General features: G+C 43.3%; 1 protein-coding gene across 2 annotated transcripts in view; it reads right to left on the reverse strand.

Annotated features, from left to right (window-relative positions):
• Positions 1 to 18584, reverse strand: part of LOC109894336 (rho GTPase-activating protein 5) — a 37021-nt gene that overhangs the window by 12598 nt on the left and 5839 nt on the right. For both annotated transcript variants that reach the window (XM_020487750.2, XM_020487751.2), the window contains exon 3: positions 17390 to 17540. In XM_020487750.2, the coding sequence (XP_020343339.1) occupies positions 17390 to 17540 (151 nt within the window). The remainder of the gene's footprint in view (positions 1 to 17389; positions 17541 to 18584) is intronic.

Genomic DNA, 18584 nt, shown 5'->3' on the forward strand with positions numbered 1-18584 from the left:
GCTGAACCATCTTACACACACACACACACACACACACACACAAACACCTGCGTACATTGACAAGGAGGAAGGAACAGACACAGTTAAAGCTTGTGGATCCTGAGGCCATGCTTTGAGGAGGCAGCAACAAACATGAAACTAGCTCCAGTAGGCTAATCTTTGAGTGTGGACTGTATTATATTGTATTATCTGGACTACCCTGATCAGTTTGCCAGGTGTCCTCAGATCACACCAGCTGATCTGAGGACAGCGCTTGGGGAGCATCTAATCAGCTGCATAATGCAAGCTCTGTGGGTGTGTGTGTGTATAAGCAGTAAATGTGCGCTCTGTCCGTGCTCGCTGCAATGACAAACTGCAGTGGGTGTGACCTTGCAGCACATACACTGAGCAGCAGCACTGAGGCAGTTTATACTATAGCCGGGCGCTCCCACTCACACACACAGCGTGGGCTTATATATTCCTGAGACGCTGTAACATGTCAGAGCAGGTCCTTTCTTACAGCACTCAAGGTGAGACTGATGTGATGACACACTGGGTTCATACTCTATAATACTGTAGCACAGCAGTACAGGTGCAGAGGAACAGGTAGGAGCTGAATTTCTTGCTCACCAGCAGCCAGATAAATGGCAGGTGGCAATCCAGGTGAATCACACACTGCACAGGACTGACTAGGCTCCGTCCCAAAGTCCCTATATAGTGCACCAGATCCCATAGGGCCATTTGGGACACAGCCCTAGCTTAGTTATGACATTAACGTCTTATGGAAAGTATTCATTTCCTTTCCCAATTGGTCCTTGTGCAATTTGTGTGTGAGTCTGGTCGGCGGTGTAAGGCCCCTCCTGACACTGTCAGCAGAATGTAAGCTCACAGGCAGGGCAGGAGCATGAACACAATCGTGCTACACACACACACACAGAAAACGCTGCACAAGAGCAGCACTGAGAACATTTCCATGGCATGATAAGATAGAGATAAGAGCTTCCATTTTATAGAGCGTAACACTGACTCCCTCTTAATGCTGTCATTCCTGACTTATGCTCTGATTTCCTCTAACCACTCGTTCATGTGAAGATAATGTTTCCTGTAACCACCATTAGAAGCCATTTAAAAAGCCACTCAATGTAAGTTAGGATCTATTCTGAGAGGCGACCGAAGGCATGCTAAGACAGCGGTAAGCTAAATAACACAGTCTAATGACTTGCTCTACATCCAGTCCCTTCAGAAAGTATTCGCACACCTTGACTTTTTCCACATTTTGTTATGTTAACATTACAGCCTGAATTTAAAATGGATTACATTTAGATATTCTGTCACTGGCCTACACACAATACCCCATAATGTCAAAGTGGAATTATGTTTTTAAACATTTTTTTACAAATCCATTAAAATTGAAAAGCTGTAGGTAATTCAACCCCTTTGTTATGGCAAGCCTAAATAAGATCAGGAGTAAAACTGTGCTTAACAAATCACATTATAAGTTGCATGGATTCACTCTGTGTGCAATAATAGTGTTTAACATGATATACAAATATTCCAAAACATGCAACCTGTTTGCAATAAGGCACTAAAGTAAAACAGCAAAAAAAAATGTTACAAAGAAATGTACTTTATTCCTGAATACAAAGCGTTATGTTTGGGGCAAATCCAACAACACATCCTTGAGCGCCACTCTTCATATTTTCTGCATCATGTTATGGGCATGCTTGTCATTGACAAGGACTAGTGAGTTTTGTATGATAAAAATAAACGGAATAGAGCTAAGTCCAGGCAAAATCCTAGAGGAATACCTGGTTCAGTCTGCTTTCTAATAGACACTGGGAGACAAATTCACCTTTCAGCAGAACAATAGCCTAAAATACAAGGTCAAATATACAATGGAGTTGCTTACCAAGACGACATTGCATGTTCCTGGGGGCTAAGCTAGAGTTTTGACTTAAATCTGCTTGAAAATCTATGGCAAGACTTGAAAATGTCTGTCTAGCAATGATCAACAACCAACTTGACAGAGCTTGGAGAATTTAGAAAATAATGTGCAAATATTGTACACATCCAGCTGTGCAAAGCTCTTAGAGACTTACCCAGAAAGACACTGATTGTTGCCAAAGGTGATTCTAACATGTATTGACTCAGGGGTGAATACTTATCTAATCAAGATGTGAGTTTTTCATTTTTACAAACGTTCACATTTTTCTTCCACCTTGACAGAGGATTTCATGTACATCGTTGACAAAAGAAATGACACATTTTTTATCCCACTTTGTAACAACAAAATCTGGAAAAAGTAAAGGGGAGTGAATACTTTCAAGAAGGCACTGTACATAGACACAGGCCTCAGCCATAGAAATAGAATGTAGCCTAATTGTTCTAGTCATTCTATTTCTATGGTCACAGCGCCTGTTAGTTCCACCCCACATCATGGCTTTTCTGACTGTTGCCATGCCATCGTTGAAACAGCACTCACAGAAGAGTGTGACCCTGGTTTTAAGGAGAAACGGACCTCAAACTGTGGGACTGGCAAGCGAACAGTCCTGTCTAGCTGATATATGCACATGCCTCATGGTTGTAATTTAGACACCAGTTCATCTGTACCAGGATGCAGCTTTAGTTATTGTGTGTGTGTGTGTGTGTGTGTGTGTGTGTGTGTGTGTGTGTGTGTGTGTGTGTGTGTGTGTGTGTGTGTGTGTGTGTGTGTGTGTGTGTGTGTGTGTGTGTGTGTGTGTGTGTGTGCCGACGGGTCGAGGCTTTTGACTGGATGTGACCCTTCCTGCTTTATTTAGTCGAATGACTGGGAGGAAGGTTGCAGCCAAAGACAATAAGAACAAAATGAACTCAAATGAGTGAGGGAGGGAAGTGCTACGGGGAAGTGATCCGAATTTAGATGTGTTCTACAAGCCGGATGTTCTATTGTCCTCCTCCCTAAATACTCTAACTCAGCACCACCATCTCCACCAACACTACTACTACATTCACTCTGTCTGGAAGTCGGAGCTAGCCTGGACCCAGATCTGTTTGTGCGGTCTTGTCAATGCCAAATCCTACGGAGTTTGCAGGTGCAAGACAGCAGAAATAGATCTGGGACCAGGCTAGTACAGAACATAGGCTCACCTTACAACTACAACTTCAGGAAATAGCCGAGGAGACTGATGGCAGCACTGGAATTTTTGCATTTCAAAATCTGATTAAATGGAACCTACAGCGGTAGATAAATCTCCTGATATCCTGGGTGTGACAGTTAGTTCCTGTGTAGTCATATCGCCGTAGAAACTGTGGAACGATCCACTACAGTGTTTAGTTTAACTGCTGGACAGCTGCCAGGATCGTTTTATTACCATGGCAACAATAAAATCCAATAACTGAATAAAAACCTCTTCCACCTGGCCTCTGGTTGTCCCATGATGATACTACAAAAAGGTCAGCAGTTAGCTAGTTATCAGATGTAACAGCTAACACTGTTGTTGAACACAAAGCTCGAGTTTAGGCTTAGATATGGTAACCTACAGGCCAGGGATCATCAACTAGATTCAGCCACGGGCCAATTTATTTATTTGAGCGGATGATCAGGTGGCCAAAACATAATTACAAATAATTTGTAGACTGCAAATTGACCACAAGAAGCCCTAACATATATGTTTGAGTAAAACATTTTAATTGAAACCTTGCTTACATTTGTATACAATCATATATATTATGCATGGGAATACTTTTTGAACAGATTTGCTAAATTAAAATCACTTGGAGCTGATGACAGTTGGGGAACCCTGCTGTAGGCAGTATGTCCCATAGTTTAATTTCCAGGCTAAATAACATTGAGGACCTCTGGCATCAAAATTGTCAATTGAAACCAAATAGAAGCCAAACTCTTCTAGGCAACAATGGCATGAGAAATATGCTGTGTTAAACCAGTCAGGTGGCAGAGCTGAGAGAGAGTTGAGAACTTCACCATTATTGCCCATCTTCACAATCCTCCTGATCTAATGCTATCCTACATCAGTATCTACAGTAGGCCACAGATTCCCACCCATATTCCACAAAAATAACAGAATAAAGTGTTTTATTAAACCCATTGATCATGACAAGGACTCAACTAATTCAGTCAGAGAAATAAAAGAAGGTAGCTAATATCGCCAAAACGAACTTGACTGTTGTGGTGGTGAAATGTTCTGGTCGTTTGTAACTAGTAGCTACTCTGTCTGGACTGGAGTCTAGGGCCCTATTCCATCCTCAGTGGAGGGAGGCTGAGGCTGAGGCTCAGGCCAGTGCTTGCTTACTTCACAAATGGCACCCTATTCCTTACATAGCGCACGGCTTTTGACAATAGCACAGAATAGTGCACTATGTAGGGAATAGGATGTAATTTGGGATGCAGCGGTAACAGTAACTAACTACATTGTATTAAGAGACCAGAGCATCCTAGCCGACTCATACAATTCCAGTAGAGGTCGACCATTTAATCGGAATGGCCGATTAATTAGGGCCGATTTCAAGTTTTCATAACAATCGGAAATCTGTATTTTTGGTAGCCGATTTTTATTTATTTTATATATATATTTATTTTTTTATATACCTTTATTTAGGCAAGTCAGTTAAGAACACATTCTTATTTTCAATGACGGCCTAGGAACGGTGGGTTAACTGCCTCGTTCAGGGGTAGAACGACAGATTTTCATCTTGTCAGCTCGGGGGATCCAATCTTGCAACCGTACAGTTAACTAGTCCAACGCAATAACGACCTGCCTCTCTCTCGTTGTACTCAACAAGGAGGCTGCCTGTTACGCGAATTCAGTAAGCCAAGGTAAGTTGCTAGCTAGCATTAAACTTATCTTATAAAACACAATCAATCATAATCACTAGTTAACTACACATGGTTGATGATATTACTAGATATTATCTAGCGTGTCCTGCATTGCATATAATCTGACTGAGCATACAAGCATCTAAGTATCTGACTGAGCGGTGGTAGGCAGAAGCAGGCGCGGAAACATTCATTCAAACAGCACTTTCGTGCATTTTGCCAGCAGCTCTTCGTTGTGTGTCAAGCATTGCGCTGTTTATGACTTCAAGCCTATCAACTCCCGAGATGAGGCTGATGTAACCGAAGTGAAATGGCTAGCTAGTTAGCGCGCGCTAATAGCGTTTCAAAAGTCACTCACTCTGAACCTTGGGGTGGTTGTTTCCCTTGCTCTGCATGAGTAACACTGCTTCGATGGTGGCTGTTGTCGTTGTGTTGCTGGTTTGAGCCCAGGGAGGAGCGAGGAGAGGGACGGAAGCTATACTGTTACACTGGCAATACTAAAGTGCCTATAAGAACATCCAATAGTCAAAGGTTAATGAAATACAAATGGTATAGAGGGAAATAGTCCTATAATTCCTATAATAACTACAACCTAAAACTTCTTACCTGGGAATATTGAAGACTCATGTTAAAAGGTACCACCAGCTTTCATATGTTCTCATGTTCTGAGCAAGGAACTGAAACGTTAGCTTTCTTACATAGCACATATTGCACTTTTACTTTCTTCTCCAACACTACGTTTTTGTAGTATTTAAACCAAATTGAACATGTTTCATTATTTATTTGAGGCTAAATTGATTTTATTGATGTAATATATTAAGTTAAAATAAGTGTTCATTCAGTATTGATGTAATTGTCATTATTACAAATAAATTAATTAATAAAAAAATCTGCCCGATTAAATCGGTATCGGCTTTTTTGGTCCGCCAATAATCGGTATCGGCGTTGAAAAATCATAATCGGTCGACCTCTAATTTCCAGCTTAGTGTATTAATAATTGTTCATCCTTGCAGCCCTCTGTGCCCATAAATCACCAGCCCCATAAGGCGTCACGTCGTACAGGTTAGGGGAGGGTTTGGCCGGCCTGGATGTCCTTGTCCCATCGCGCTCTAGCTACTCCTTGTGACAGGCCAGGTGCATGCACGCTGACTCCGGTCACCAGCTGTACAGTTTTTCCTCCTACACATTGGTGTGGCTGGCTTCCGGGTTAAGTGAGCAGTGTGTCAAGAAGCATTGTGGCTTGGCAGGGCTGTGTTTCAGAAGAAGCATTGCGTCGACCTCCACCTCTCCTGAGTTCGTACGGGAGTTGCAGCGATGGGACAAGACCGTAACTAGCAATTGGATATCAGGAAATTGAGGAGAAAAAGGGGTAAAACAAATACAAAAATGTAATAAAGAAAAGGGAATATGTAGGCATTTGGGAGAAATACATAATACAGTAGGATGCCATCATTAACTATACTGAACAAAAATATAAAACTATGAAGAGTGTACCATGAGCTGAAATAAAAGATTCCAGAAATGTTTCATATGCACAAAAAGCTCATTTCCTCTAAAATGTTGTGCGCAAATTTGTTTACATCCCTGCTAGTGAGCATTTCTTCCTTGTCAAAATAACCCATCCACCTGACAGGTGTGGCATATCAACAAGCTGATTAATATACAGGTGCACCTTGTGTTGGGGACAATAAAAGGCCACTCTAAAATTGTCTGTAATAAAGCCCTTTTGTGGGGGAAAACTAATTCTGATTGGCTGGGCCTGGCTTCCAAGTGACTGATTTCCTATGAACTTTAACCCAGAAGGCTAGGGTTTAAACAATTATACTGTAAACTTTGATGACAAGCTTAGGTAGATACTCTAGACAATACACATAACTGCTCCTCTCTTCTCTGGGGCTGAGTGAGCATACTGACTCATCCATTATGGCACCCTATTCCCTATATAGTGCACTACCTTCATGCAGAGGCATTTGGACCAGGAGTAAAAGAGTGAAGGATAAGCTCATAGACATCAAGCCCAGTTGGCAGAGCAGAGCCTGTCAGTGCACGTAAGGTTCCATCAAGAATGTGTACACCTACAGCAAACAGACAGTAAGAAGCAGCTCCCCTGGTACTCGAGAAGACTTAGCAGAATGAGGGATGGAGGGAGGAGAGGAGGCACGGCAACTGGGGCCTAACACTGCTACTGCACTGACTAGAGGACAGCAGAGAAGGCAATCATTAACATGAACTCCTCCTCTCTCCCTCTCTACTTCCCTCCTCTCTCGATCCTCCTCTTCTAGTGCTGACTGGATTGCAGCCAGGCTGACTAGATTGACTGCCACACAGCATACCTGAGCAGAACCGGGCTAATTATGAAAGGAAGGAACAGCGACATAGGTATTGGAATCCATAATGACAAGTTTGACAAGCTGATCATGTTACCTAGGGTCACAAGAACACCTCGCGGAGAGAACATTCATTAAGTGTGTAGTTGGAGCATGTGTCGATACAGATAGGATGAAAAAAGGCAGCGATGCTCTCGGATCAGCTTTCTCCATTCAAATCCTACCGTAACATTAGTATTATTCCACAATTCTGACAATTCAGCACCTAGACATACATTTTCACCTACAGTTGAAGTCGGAAGTTTACATACACCTTAGCCAAATACATTTCAACTCAGTTTTTCACAATTCCTGACATTTAATCCTAGTAAAAATCCAGTTTTAGGTCAGTTAGGATCACCACTTTATTTTAAGAATGTGAAATGTCAGAATAATAGTAGAGAGAATTATTTATTTCAGCTTTTAATTCTTTCATCACATTCCCAGTGGGTCAGAAGTTTACATTTGTGTTTGGTAGCATTGCCTTCAAATTGTTTAACTTTGGTCAAACGTATCGGGTAGCCTTCCACAAGCTTTCCACATTAAGTTGGGTAAATTTTGGCCCATTCCTCCTGACAAAGCTGTAACGGAGTCAGGTTTGTAGGCCTCCTTGCTCGCACATGCTTTTTCAGTTCTGCCCACAAATTTTCTATAGGGTTGAGGTCGGGGCTTTGTGATGGCCACTCCAATACCTTGACTTTGTTGTCCTTAAGCCATTTTGCCACAACTTTGGAAGTATGCTTGAGGTCATTGTCCATTTGGAAAACCCATTACCGACCAAGCTTTAACTTTAACTGATGACTTGAAATGTTGCTAAAATATATTCACATAATTTCCCCCCTCATGATGCCATCTATTTTGTGAAGTGCACCAGTCCCTCCTGCAGCAAAGCACCCCCACAACATGATGCTGCCACCCCCGTGCTTCACGGTTGTGATGGTGTTCTTCGATTTGCAAGCCGCCCCCTTTTTCCTCCAAACATAACGATGGTCATTATGGCCAAACAGTTCTATTTTTGTTTCATCAGACCAGAAGACATTTCTCCAAAAAGTACGATATTTGTCCCCGTGTGCAGTTGCAGACCGTAATCTGGCTTTTTTATGGCGGTTTTGGAGAAGTGGCTTTTTCCTTGCTGAGCAACCTGCTATATATAAGGTCCCACAGTTGACAGTGCATGTCAGAATAAAAACCAAGCCTTGAGGTTGAAGGATTTGTCCATAGAGCTCCGAGACAGAATTGTGTCGAGATACTAACATTGAAGGTCCCCAAGAACACAGTGGCCTCCATCATTCTTAAGTAGAAGAAGTTTGGAACCACCAAGACTCTTTCTAGAGCTGGTCGCCCGGCCAAACTAAGCAATCGGGGTAGAAGGGCCTTGGACGGGGAGGTGACCAAGAACCTGATGGTCACTCTGACAAAGCTCCAGAGTTCCTCTGTGGAGATGGAAGAACCTTCCAGAAGGACAACCATCTCTGCAGCACGCCACCAATCAGGCCTTTATGGTAGAGTGACCAGACGGAAGCCACTCCTTAGTAAAAGGCACATGACAGCCCATTTGGAGTTTGCCAAAAGCACCCAAAGGACTCTCAGGCCATGACAAACAAGATTCTCTGGTCTGATGAAACCAAGATTGAACTCTTTGGCCTGAAAGCCAAGAGTCACGTTCGGAGCAAACCTGGCACCATCCCTATGGTGGAAGCATCATGCTGTGGGGATGTTTTTCAGCGGCAGGGACTGGGAGACTTGTTAGGGTCGAGGGAAAGATGAACGGAGCAAAGTACAGAGAGATCCTTGATGAAAACCTGCTCCAGAACACTCAGGACCTTAGATTTTTGCTGGGTTTATAGTTTATATATCTGTGCATGTGACAGTAAATGAGAAAGATGTACATCACTGTTCCACTTTCCCTACAACCCCCTGCCCCTTTCCCTTTTGTTTCCTCTCGCTCTCTTCTCTCACCAGGGACAGCAGCAGAGCAAAGCTACATTAGTTGCCTTATTGTAAAAGATTAACAGCTGCGAGGCCCATTAAAAATCCTGGCCTGAATATAATGAGATAAATGTGATGGATTATGCCAGCAACAAAAACAGGCTTGTAATAAGAATTCAGTTTAAAGTTGAACTAATAGGAACACAGTGTATATGATAAGGCTGTGCTGATATTCTACTCTTAAAAATGGACTTTTTCAGGCTTTGATGACATCAGCCAAAGATATTGATGGTGATGACACATTAGAATGACTTTCCAATCAACAGCTAGCTAGCTACATTCTTTTAATTCCTTAAACTTTTTCAATACTTTTCGTTTTTGCTGGCAGCCTAGAAAATGTTTCTGAAAAGTACCAAGTATATGCTCACACACACGCACAGGCTAATCACGCTAGGAGTGTTAGAGAGGCTTAACACAATGATCCGCTCATTCAAACACTTCACTCCTGCAGTCCTGAGAAGTATTAATACCTACGGTGTAGTAGCTACGCTGGTTAACGCTGTCATACTAACGACGTTGTGATGTGGGGAGGACTACAAACCAAGCCACTATGCCAGCGCCGATCAACTGCCAGCCTAGAGCCATGAAAACTGTTACATAAACAAGAAGTAATGTCCTATGGTGTGTCAGTAGTGCATTACACAGGGTAATTTGACCCTGGTTACCATACCAACAGTTAAGTGTTGATAAACAGAAAAGAGGAACTCTTTTGAGCTCCTTGCTATGGGGTGGGTAGGGCTGGCTGATGGTTGATGGAACCAGTACAGTGTTTAGGGCCTGTTGGCAGAGAGTGTTCTGTTCAGGCTGTGTTGTGTTGTTCTTCCATTGTGAGGCTGATGTGACATGACTGCCAGCAGAAGAGGAAGGGGAGGGCCACCCCTGGTGCCTATGGTGGGCACTCAATAGGGAGGGTCGGTGGCACTGGCAGGCAGCTCCGAACAGAACAGGGTCATGTTGCGTAGTGAGAAAACGTTTGGAATCAAAGTGAAACAGGACGGCACTACCTAAGCTTTTCCAATAAGAATACAGATTTTCGTTTTGCGTTGCAAACACTGTGTTCTACTGAACAAGACCCAGGCCTGCTGTTATACACAGACCCCAAAACACTGGGGCCTCCTAGGGCCAGCACCAGGCTAGAAGAGGTGGAGGAGGAAGAGCTGGAGGAGGAAGTAGAAAAGGAAGAGGAGGAAGAAAGAAGAGCAAAAGGCGTAGGATGAAGAAGAGTGCTGAACACCACCCAGCCCAGCCTGCTTGCAGCCACAGCTTGAGAAGAACAGGACCTGATGTGTGTCGAGTCGACAGCTCTGTCATATCCAACTCACTCAAGCTCCCTCTGTGACATCCTCTGGCCCCAGACTGAGGGGAGAGAGCGGAGCAGAGCAAGCTGCCAAAGGGAATAACAGGACTTTTGTCTTGTTCAACATGGACCGCTAAGCGTTTGCCCCGTCCGTGGAGACCTTGAAAAAGCAGTCTGTCACATCATCACTAAATTCCCCAGTTGCAGCTGGCCTCCAGCAAGGTGCTTGAGTCACAACGGTCAGGGGAGTGGAGCAGGAAGAGTAGAACACAACAGCAGCACAGCAGAGGTCAGACCGTCAGTTCCAGTATTGCTGTAGAAAGAGAAGAGCGTGTCCCAAAGTCCCATGCATAACTGATTGTTGTTTGTGTGAACTGACGAATCATTCAGTCGGTCTGGAGGGACACAGATCCCCATTGTCATGGGGGGGGGGGTAAGTGAGTCATAGTTCATCTGACTGGAGGGGAGAGAGCCAGGCAGGTGGTAGTTAGAGGCACATCACAGGGCAGAGCCATGCCCCAGAGGCTGCTAGCTGGAGCACAGGGCCTGCCATGTCATGCTCAACCCCACAAGGCAAAGTCATGCCCCAGTAGTACACAGCATAGGGCCACAGGGCCTGCAATGACGCCCATCCACCGCGAAGCTACTGCTGGAGCTGGATTGAAAGGAGGCTTGACTAATACTGTACATCTGATCATGGCCCTACTACTGCACCTCCCTCCCCACAGCTCTGAGCTCTCCCCCTGGGCCTGGCTCACTGAGGCCCTGGCTAAAAGCTCCTGCCTGGATCGACCTTAACAAATCACCTGAACAACAGACTGTGACTGACCTCAGGGCAATATACACACATACACAGATGGAGACAGAGAACGAAAGAGATGGCAACACTTCAATGCAGTATCACAGCTCGCCAGAGATGACACTTCAAAAGAACAAGGCAAAGATGATTAATTATGGCCGCTACTGTTACTGTTGCAGTACCACCTTATCCCTCAATCTCAACTTCCGACACTCAGAAAAAGACCAACAAAACAAAGGTAATAAACACATACAAACAAACCTAGATAAGCATAGAAGAGGCCTAATCAAAGTTAGAATACGTCAACAAATCTTTTACTTTTTCCTACTAATATTGACTGTAGTACAGTGAGTATTCTCGAGAGCCGTTTCCTCGTCTTGGTTGACATTGAAGGCTAACGCGAGTAACTCAAACTAGCATGGCTGGCGCCTGACAATCATTGGCCCATTGAGGAGCAGAGTAATCCCTGAGACTGAGGAGAATGATAAACAGGACGCCGCAGCGCAGTCGCCACCCCCACCCTCCCAATCTTCAGATCCAGGGGCTAAACACGCACACGCACTGCTGGGAAAGAGCTGACGGATGCTTTTCCACTCAGCATAAAGTCACTTTGAAAGCTGAAAAAGCTCATGGTTATTGTAACTGCATCCCCACTGAGTTGGTTTGAGTCTTCTCTCTGCTCCCCCTCTTTCCTGGTAAGTACAGCAGCAGTGGTCCGATTGGAAAACCAACTCATCAGGACACATACTGAGGGTTGAGGGCTTAATATGCAGGCTGATACAGAAGTGTTAACCAGGTCAGTATTGCAAAAGATCATTTGGTCTCAGTTACTTGTGTCTAACAAATGTATACTGAACAAAAATATAAACGCAACATGTAAAGTGTTGGTCCCATGTTTCATGAGCTGAAATAAAACATCCCGGAAATGTTCCATACACACAACAATCCTTTTCATATCAAATTTTGTGCACAAATGTCACCTTTGCCAAGATGATCCATCCACCTGACAGGTGTTGCATATCAAGAATCTGACTAAACAGACCGCTCATTACACAGGTGCACCTTGTTCTGGGGATATTAAAAGGCCACTAAAATGTGCAGTTTGGTCACAACACAATGCCACAGATGTCTCAAGTCTTGAGGGAGGATGTAATTGGCATGCTGACTGCAGGAATGTCCAACAGAGCTGTTGCCAGAGAATGTCATGTTAATTTCTCTACCAAAAGACACCTCCAATGTCATTTTAGAGAATTTAGCAGTACGTCCACCGGCCTTACAACCGCAGACCACGTGTAACCATGCCAGCCCAGGACCTCCACATCAGGCTTCTTCACCTGTGGGATCATTGGAGACCAGCCACCTGGAGAGCTGATGAAACTGTGGGTTTGCACAACCAAATAATTTCTGCACAAACTGTCAGAAACAGTCTCAGGGAAGCTAATCTGTGTGCTCATCATCCTCACCAGGGTCTTGACCTGACTGCAGTTCGGCGTCGTAACCGACTTCAGTAGGCAAATGCTCACATCCAATGGCCACTGGCACACTGGAGAAATGTGCGCTTCACGGACAAATCAACTGTATAGGACAGATGGCAGAAAGCGTGTATGGTGTTGTGTGGGTGAGCGGTTTCCTGATGCCAACATTGTGAACAGAGTGGCCCATGGTGGCGGTGGGGTTACGGTATAGGCAGGCATAAACTACGGACAACAAACACAATTGCATTTTACCTATGGCAATTTGAACGCACAGAGTTACCGTGACGAGATTCTGAGGATAATTGTCATGCCATTCATCCGCCGGCATCACCTCATGTTTCAGGATGATAATGCACTGCCCCACGTTGCAAGGATCTGTCCACAATTTCTGGAAGCTGAAAATGTCCCAGTTCTTCCAGACATGTCACCCATTGAGCATATTTGTGATACTCTGGATCGACGTGTACAACAGTTTGTTCCCGTTCCCGCCAATATCCAGCAACTTCGCACAGCCATTGAAAAGGAGTAGGAAAACATTCCACAGGCCACAATCAACAGCCTGATCAACTATGCGAACGAGATGCATGTCGCGCTGCATGAGGCAAATGGTGGTCACACCAGATACTGACTGGTTTTCTGATCCTTGTTTTTAAGATATCTGTGACCAACAGATGCATATCTGTATTCCCAGTCATGTGAAATCCATAGATTAGAGCCTAATGAATTTATTTAAATTGATTGATTTCCTTATATCAACTGTAACTCAGTAAAACCTTTGAAATTGTTGAATGTTGCTTTTATATTTTGTTCAGTGTAGCTAAGAGTAAATACTGGTTAGCTCATAGAATACCAATGCATTAATCTCCTTTACTTACTGTATAGCCTACATTTTATGTACACAAATGTCACTCAGAGATGACAGTCGTCCCTTATTGTGACCCCCTCATCCATCTGGTGTGGGTTAACTTGACTGTTGACTTTCTCTGTGATCCAGTGAGATGGCTTTATCTGCCCATGGCTGTTTGTGAACATCACAGGCCTCCATTACCACTAATGGAAAAAGTGCATCAAGGGAGCAGGCTACTCCTTCCTTACTATTGTGAATCTCTGTGGAAACAAATCTCTCTCTCGTACCAGTACTAGTACCAGTCAAAAGTTTGGACACCTACTCATTCAAGGGTTTTTCTTTATTTTTACCATTTCCCACTCTTTGCCTTGATGACAGCTTTGCACACTCTTGGCATTCTCTCAACCAGCTTCACTTTGAATGCTTTTCCAACAGTCTTGAAGGAGTTCCCACATATGCTGAGCACGTGTTGGCTGCTTTTCCTTCACTCTGCTGTCCAACTCATCCCAAACCATCTCAATTGGATTGAGGTCAGGTGATTGTGGAGGCCAGGTCATCGAATGCAGCACTCATCACTCTCCTTTCCTTCTTGGTCAAATAGCTCTTACACAGCCAGGAGGTCATTGTACTGTTGAAAAACAAATGATAGTGGGACTAAGCGCAAACCAGATGGGATGGCGTATCGCTGCAGAATGCTGTGGTAGCCATGCTGGTTAAATGTGCCTTGAATTCTAAATAAATCACAGACATTGTCACCAGCAAAGCACCACCACACCTCCTCCTCCACGCTTCACGGTGGGAACCACCCATGCAGAGATCATCCGTTCACCTACTCTGCATCTCACAAAGACACGGCTGCATCTCACAGACACAGAGGTTGGAACCAAAAATCTCCAATTTGTACTTAATCTCCACTGCTTGTGTTTCTTGGCCCAAGCAAGTCTCTTCTTCTCATTGGTGTCCTTTAGTAGTGGTTTCTTTGCAGCAATTTGACTATGATTCACACAGTCTCCTCTGAACAGTTGATGTTGAGATGTGTCTGTTACTTGAACTCTGAAGCATGTATCTGGGTTTCTGAGGCTGGTAACTCTAATGAACTTATCCTCTGCAGCAGAGGTAACTCTGGGTCTTCCCTTCCTGTGGCGGTCCTCGTGAGAGCCAGTTTGATGGTTTTTGCGACTGTACATGAAGAAACTTTCAATGTTCTGGACATTTTCCAGATTGACTGACCTTCATCTCTTAAAGTAATGATGGACTGTTGTTTCTCTTTGCTTATTTGAGCTGTTCTTGCCATAATATGGACTTGGTCTTTTACCAAATAGGGCTATCTTCTGTATACCACCCCTACCTTGTCACAACACAACTGATTGGCTCAAACACATTAAGGAAAGACATTTCACAGATTAACAAGGCACACCTGTTATTTGAAATGCATTCCAGGTGACTACCTCATGAAGCTGGCTGAGGAGAATCCAAGCGTGTGCAAATCTGTCATCAAGGCAAAGGGTGGCTACTCAAATATAAAATATATTTTAATTTGTTTAACACTTTCTTGGTTACTACATGATTCCATATGTGTTATTTCATAGTTTTGATGTCTTCACAATAGTTCTACAATGTAGAAAATAGTAAAAATTAAGAAAAACCCTGGAATGAGTAGGTGCTTCCACATTTTTGATTGGAACTGTATATATAACCCAAGATTAGCTACTAGTCAGCATGCCAGTGTGAACATGCTTCTTTACACAGCACGTCATTAATTCTTTCATTTTCTTTCCTCCATTTTGTGATGTGGAGAGATGAGAGGGCCCATAGCAACAGGGGAGAGAAAGGGTGAGAGAGAGGAGAGATGCCGAGAGAAAATGGGCTGCCATGGGTGTCTGTTAATTGAATGTGATTGCTTATTTTCTTTCAGCATTCTTCAGGCTCTTGATGAAACCAGCCACTCTCTTCCTGCACTCTGCAGCACTGTGCTGTTGTATGTTATGTTCAGTGATCCGATGTTAGTCTGCCACCTATTATAACTATTTCCTTAGCGCAGGACTTCCAGTCCAGTGGAAACCAAGGTCCCCAGAGCTAAATTCAGGCCCTGTCTGAGTCTCATCACAATTGTCATAAGAAACCAACAGAAGACAAACTCTTTTGGCCACAAACTAGGCTACTCGACCCGTGTGAAATTCACCACCATGTTGGTTTGTTTGAGACCGACTACTAAGCTACTCACTCACTGGGTATTGATTAGTAGGCCTACCAGTCAATGTTTCCATTGAATATGGTGGTCAGCTACAAAGCATGGTAAAGGGAAGTAGGGGGGCACGATGCCCCTGAAAGCAATAGCAGGCAGTTTCCAATGACTACTACTTGAATTAATTCAGACTTTTACTCTATTCCACTGACTTCAAAGCAAACAAAAATAATCATATTTTTTACCCAGTTTGGGTTAACATATGCTCTGAGATTACATTCAACCCCTCAAAATTAATGGAAAACCACTTTCTTATATCTATGAAAAAAACAAATGCTGCATGGCGGGTTCACTAAGCTCAGAGAGGATATCGTTTCCAGTTCCAGACACTACTGTGAACTGCAGATTTACAAATCAGATATCATAACCAATACCCTAGAGGGAGATTTCTGCTGCTGCCTTCAAAATATTGCCCTCTCTCGCATTAGGCTAAGTGCTTAGACAATAATGGCCAATGAGATTTCCAAATGCATCAACATCAAATTCCATTTAATCATTCACCATGCTCAGTCGCTCGCCCTCCCCTCTTCTACCCCCCTTGAAATGCAATTTATTACTGAGGAAAAAGGACAGGTTTAACGAAAACCGCGATTGAGTGTGTAAGGAGTTAGCAGAGTCTTCTTTCCCCAGTCATTGCTTGCAGCTGGTGACTGATACACTTTGCAGATATGAAGGTGGGTCAAGACCTTTGTTTCATTGCAAAGGGAAACAATATTGCTACAATGCTACATTTGACAACTAAAGGATTATGAACAAATGTAGCTGGGCATCTCAGTGAATAAGCTTGTTTAAAACTCATGGGCCAAATTAATGAATCACTAGACTAACCCTTAACATTATATGAGATCCAACAATTAAAAGGATCAAGTGAGCTACGTAAGCGCTTCAGAAGATCTTAAGCAAGGTTAAGTCGATACAAACAGGAGGGGACCCTTACAGGGAACTACAGCATAGCTCTAATAAATTCATCCTCTCTTCTTCCTGGAATTCAGTGGTTTGTAATGCAATAACGACAGTCTTTCCCCTAGGATTTTTTGAAGCAGTGGTGGGTTGATGGCTTTGGTCATCGGAGGATCGGATGTTGTAACTTGTCTCTGATCTTAAAAGCACGTATCGGCAGAATAAAAAAACATCTCTCTCTATATGTATATATTAGATTTTTTTGCGTCAATTTTTTTCAGTGGCGACTGATTTAACAGTGGTGGTGTGCCGCTGCTAAATAAATATAGTGGAAACACTGAACAATAACCAAAACCCCAACGATGGTCCGTCATAAAGGTCATGCCAGTCTGTTGGGGCAGAGGAGTTATCATGTTATCATAGAACTGAACTCCCAAGAACTGTCAGCTAGTAGTGAAAAGGCAGCAGGAATAAATCCCACATTTTGTTAGCAGCGGCCGCAAAAAGCTCAAGTGAATTCCGACCAAATAGCAAAAGATACAGTACTTGGGGTTGCCTACGATCAAGAGAGAAATGGAAGGCACGCCCACATACACTACTACAGCGTCGTGCTCACACACTCAAATAGCAACAACAACCCAAATCAGAGATGAGGGAGAACTGATAAAAAGTTACCTACCAGTGCGTTCAATGTAGTCCACACACTTCTCAATGAACAAGGGGATTGGCCGGTCCGGGGTGACCAGGTTCTGCAGGGGAACACCAAAGTAGTTGCTGTCCCAGTTCCTCCGTGTGGGTGGGTACAAAGGCTTTGGGGGCTTGGATTTTGGCTGTGAATAACACAAAAACACAGTGAAAGACAATATTACAGCATCGTTTTCAAGACAGAGAAAAAAGTTAATCCTTTGAATGTCAATTCTTCAAGAGTTGTCATCCCCCACAAGTGTAAAACACCTTGCAAGAAATAATATTTTGTTATTTGTTCAATGTTCTGTTGACTGGTTATCAAAGGAAGCAAAATGTTCAAACAATGAGAATATTCTTCATGGCAGTAGTGCTACTGTACTGTCACCGATTCATGATTGTAATATATGAAGTTTGGCTTTTAGCCAAAACATTTTTGTATGATAGATTGCACTGTTATATGCAAACAAAATCATTTACAAAATGAAGAATGAAGCAAGCTCTTTGAAACGTAATTGTGATGCTTTAACTACTGTATTTTTGTGAAAATATAAAGTTTATGAGAATATAGTTTAACAGCCTATTCCCTATATATTGCACTACTTCTGGCCAGAGTCCATAGGGCTCTGGTCAAAAGTTGTGCACTAAATTTGGAATAGGGTGCCATTTTGGACATAACTGCTGTCCACTGATTCATGCCTCAGTGCACTTCCTCCAAGCCCTGAGAACCCTGCCTGCCTCCAAATGCCTTTAACATCTGGCCAACTGTAGCCAGACCAGACTTCAATACAGTGGGATGCCCAGATATTCTTCAACTGCATAAATCTCCTATCACTCCTCAACTATGACAACAGAAGGGGCTACCTGCAATATGGCGGTCATATTTAACCGTGATTATGTTGTCACTGCTTGTGTTGTAGCTTGTCTTAACTGCTGAGGAATGGGAGTGCATGTTTGGCAAGGAATATGTGATGTTGCAATATTGAACAGAAATTGCAAGTCACGTTTGCTCTCAGTGTGATAGATAAAACATCGACTTGCTTCACAGTGCAGACGATTCTGAATCTCTTTCATAGTAATCATGTGTAGTGCTTGAGATCACCGTATTGTATGACCAGCTGTTAAGACAATGTACAATTACATATAACATGTACAATAGCTTTGATTTCTCTTTACAGTATTAGGCCCAT

Source organism: Oncorhynchus kisutch, linkage group LG7 (genome assembly GCF_002021735.2).
Source record: "Oncorhynchus kisutch isolate 150728-3 linkage group LG7, Okis_V2, whole genome shotgun sequence".
NCBI classification, from domain to species: Eukaryota; Metazoa; Chordata; class Actinopteri; order Salmoniformes; family Salmonidae; genus Oncorhynchus; species Oncorhynchus kisutch.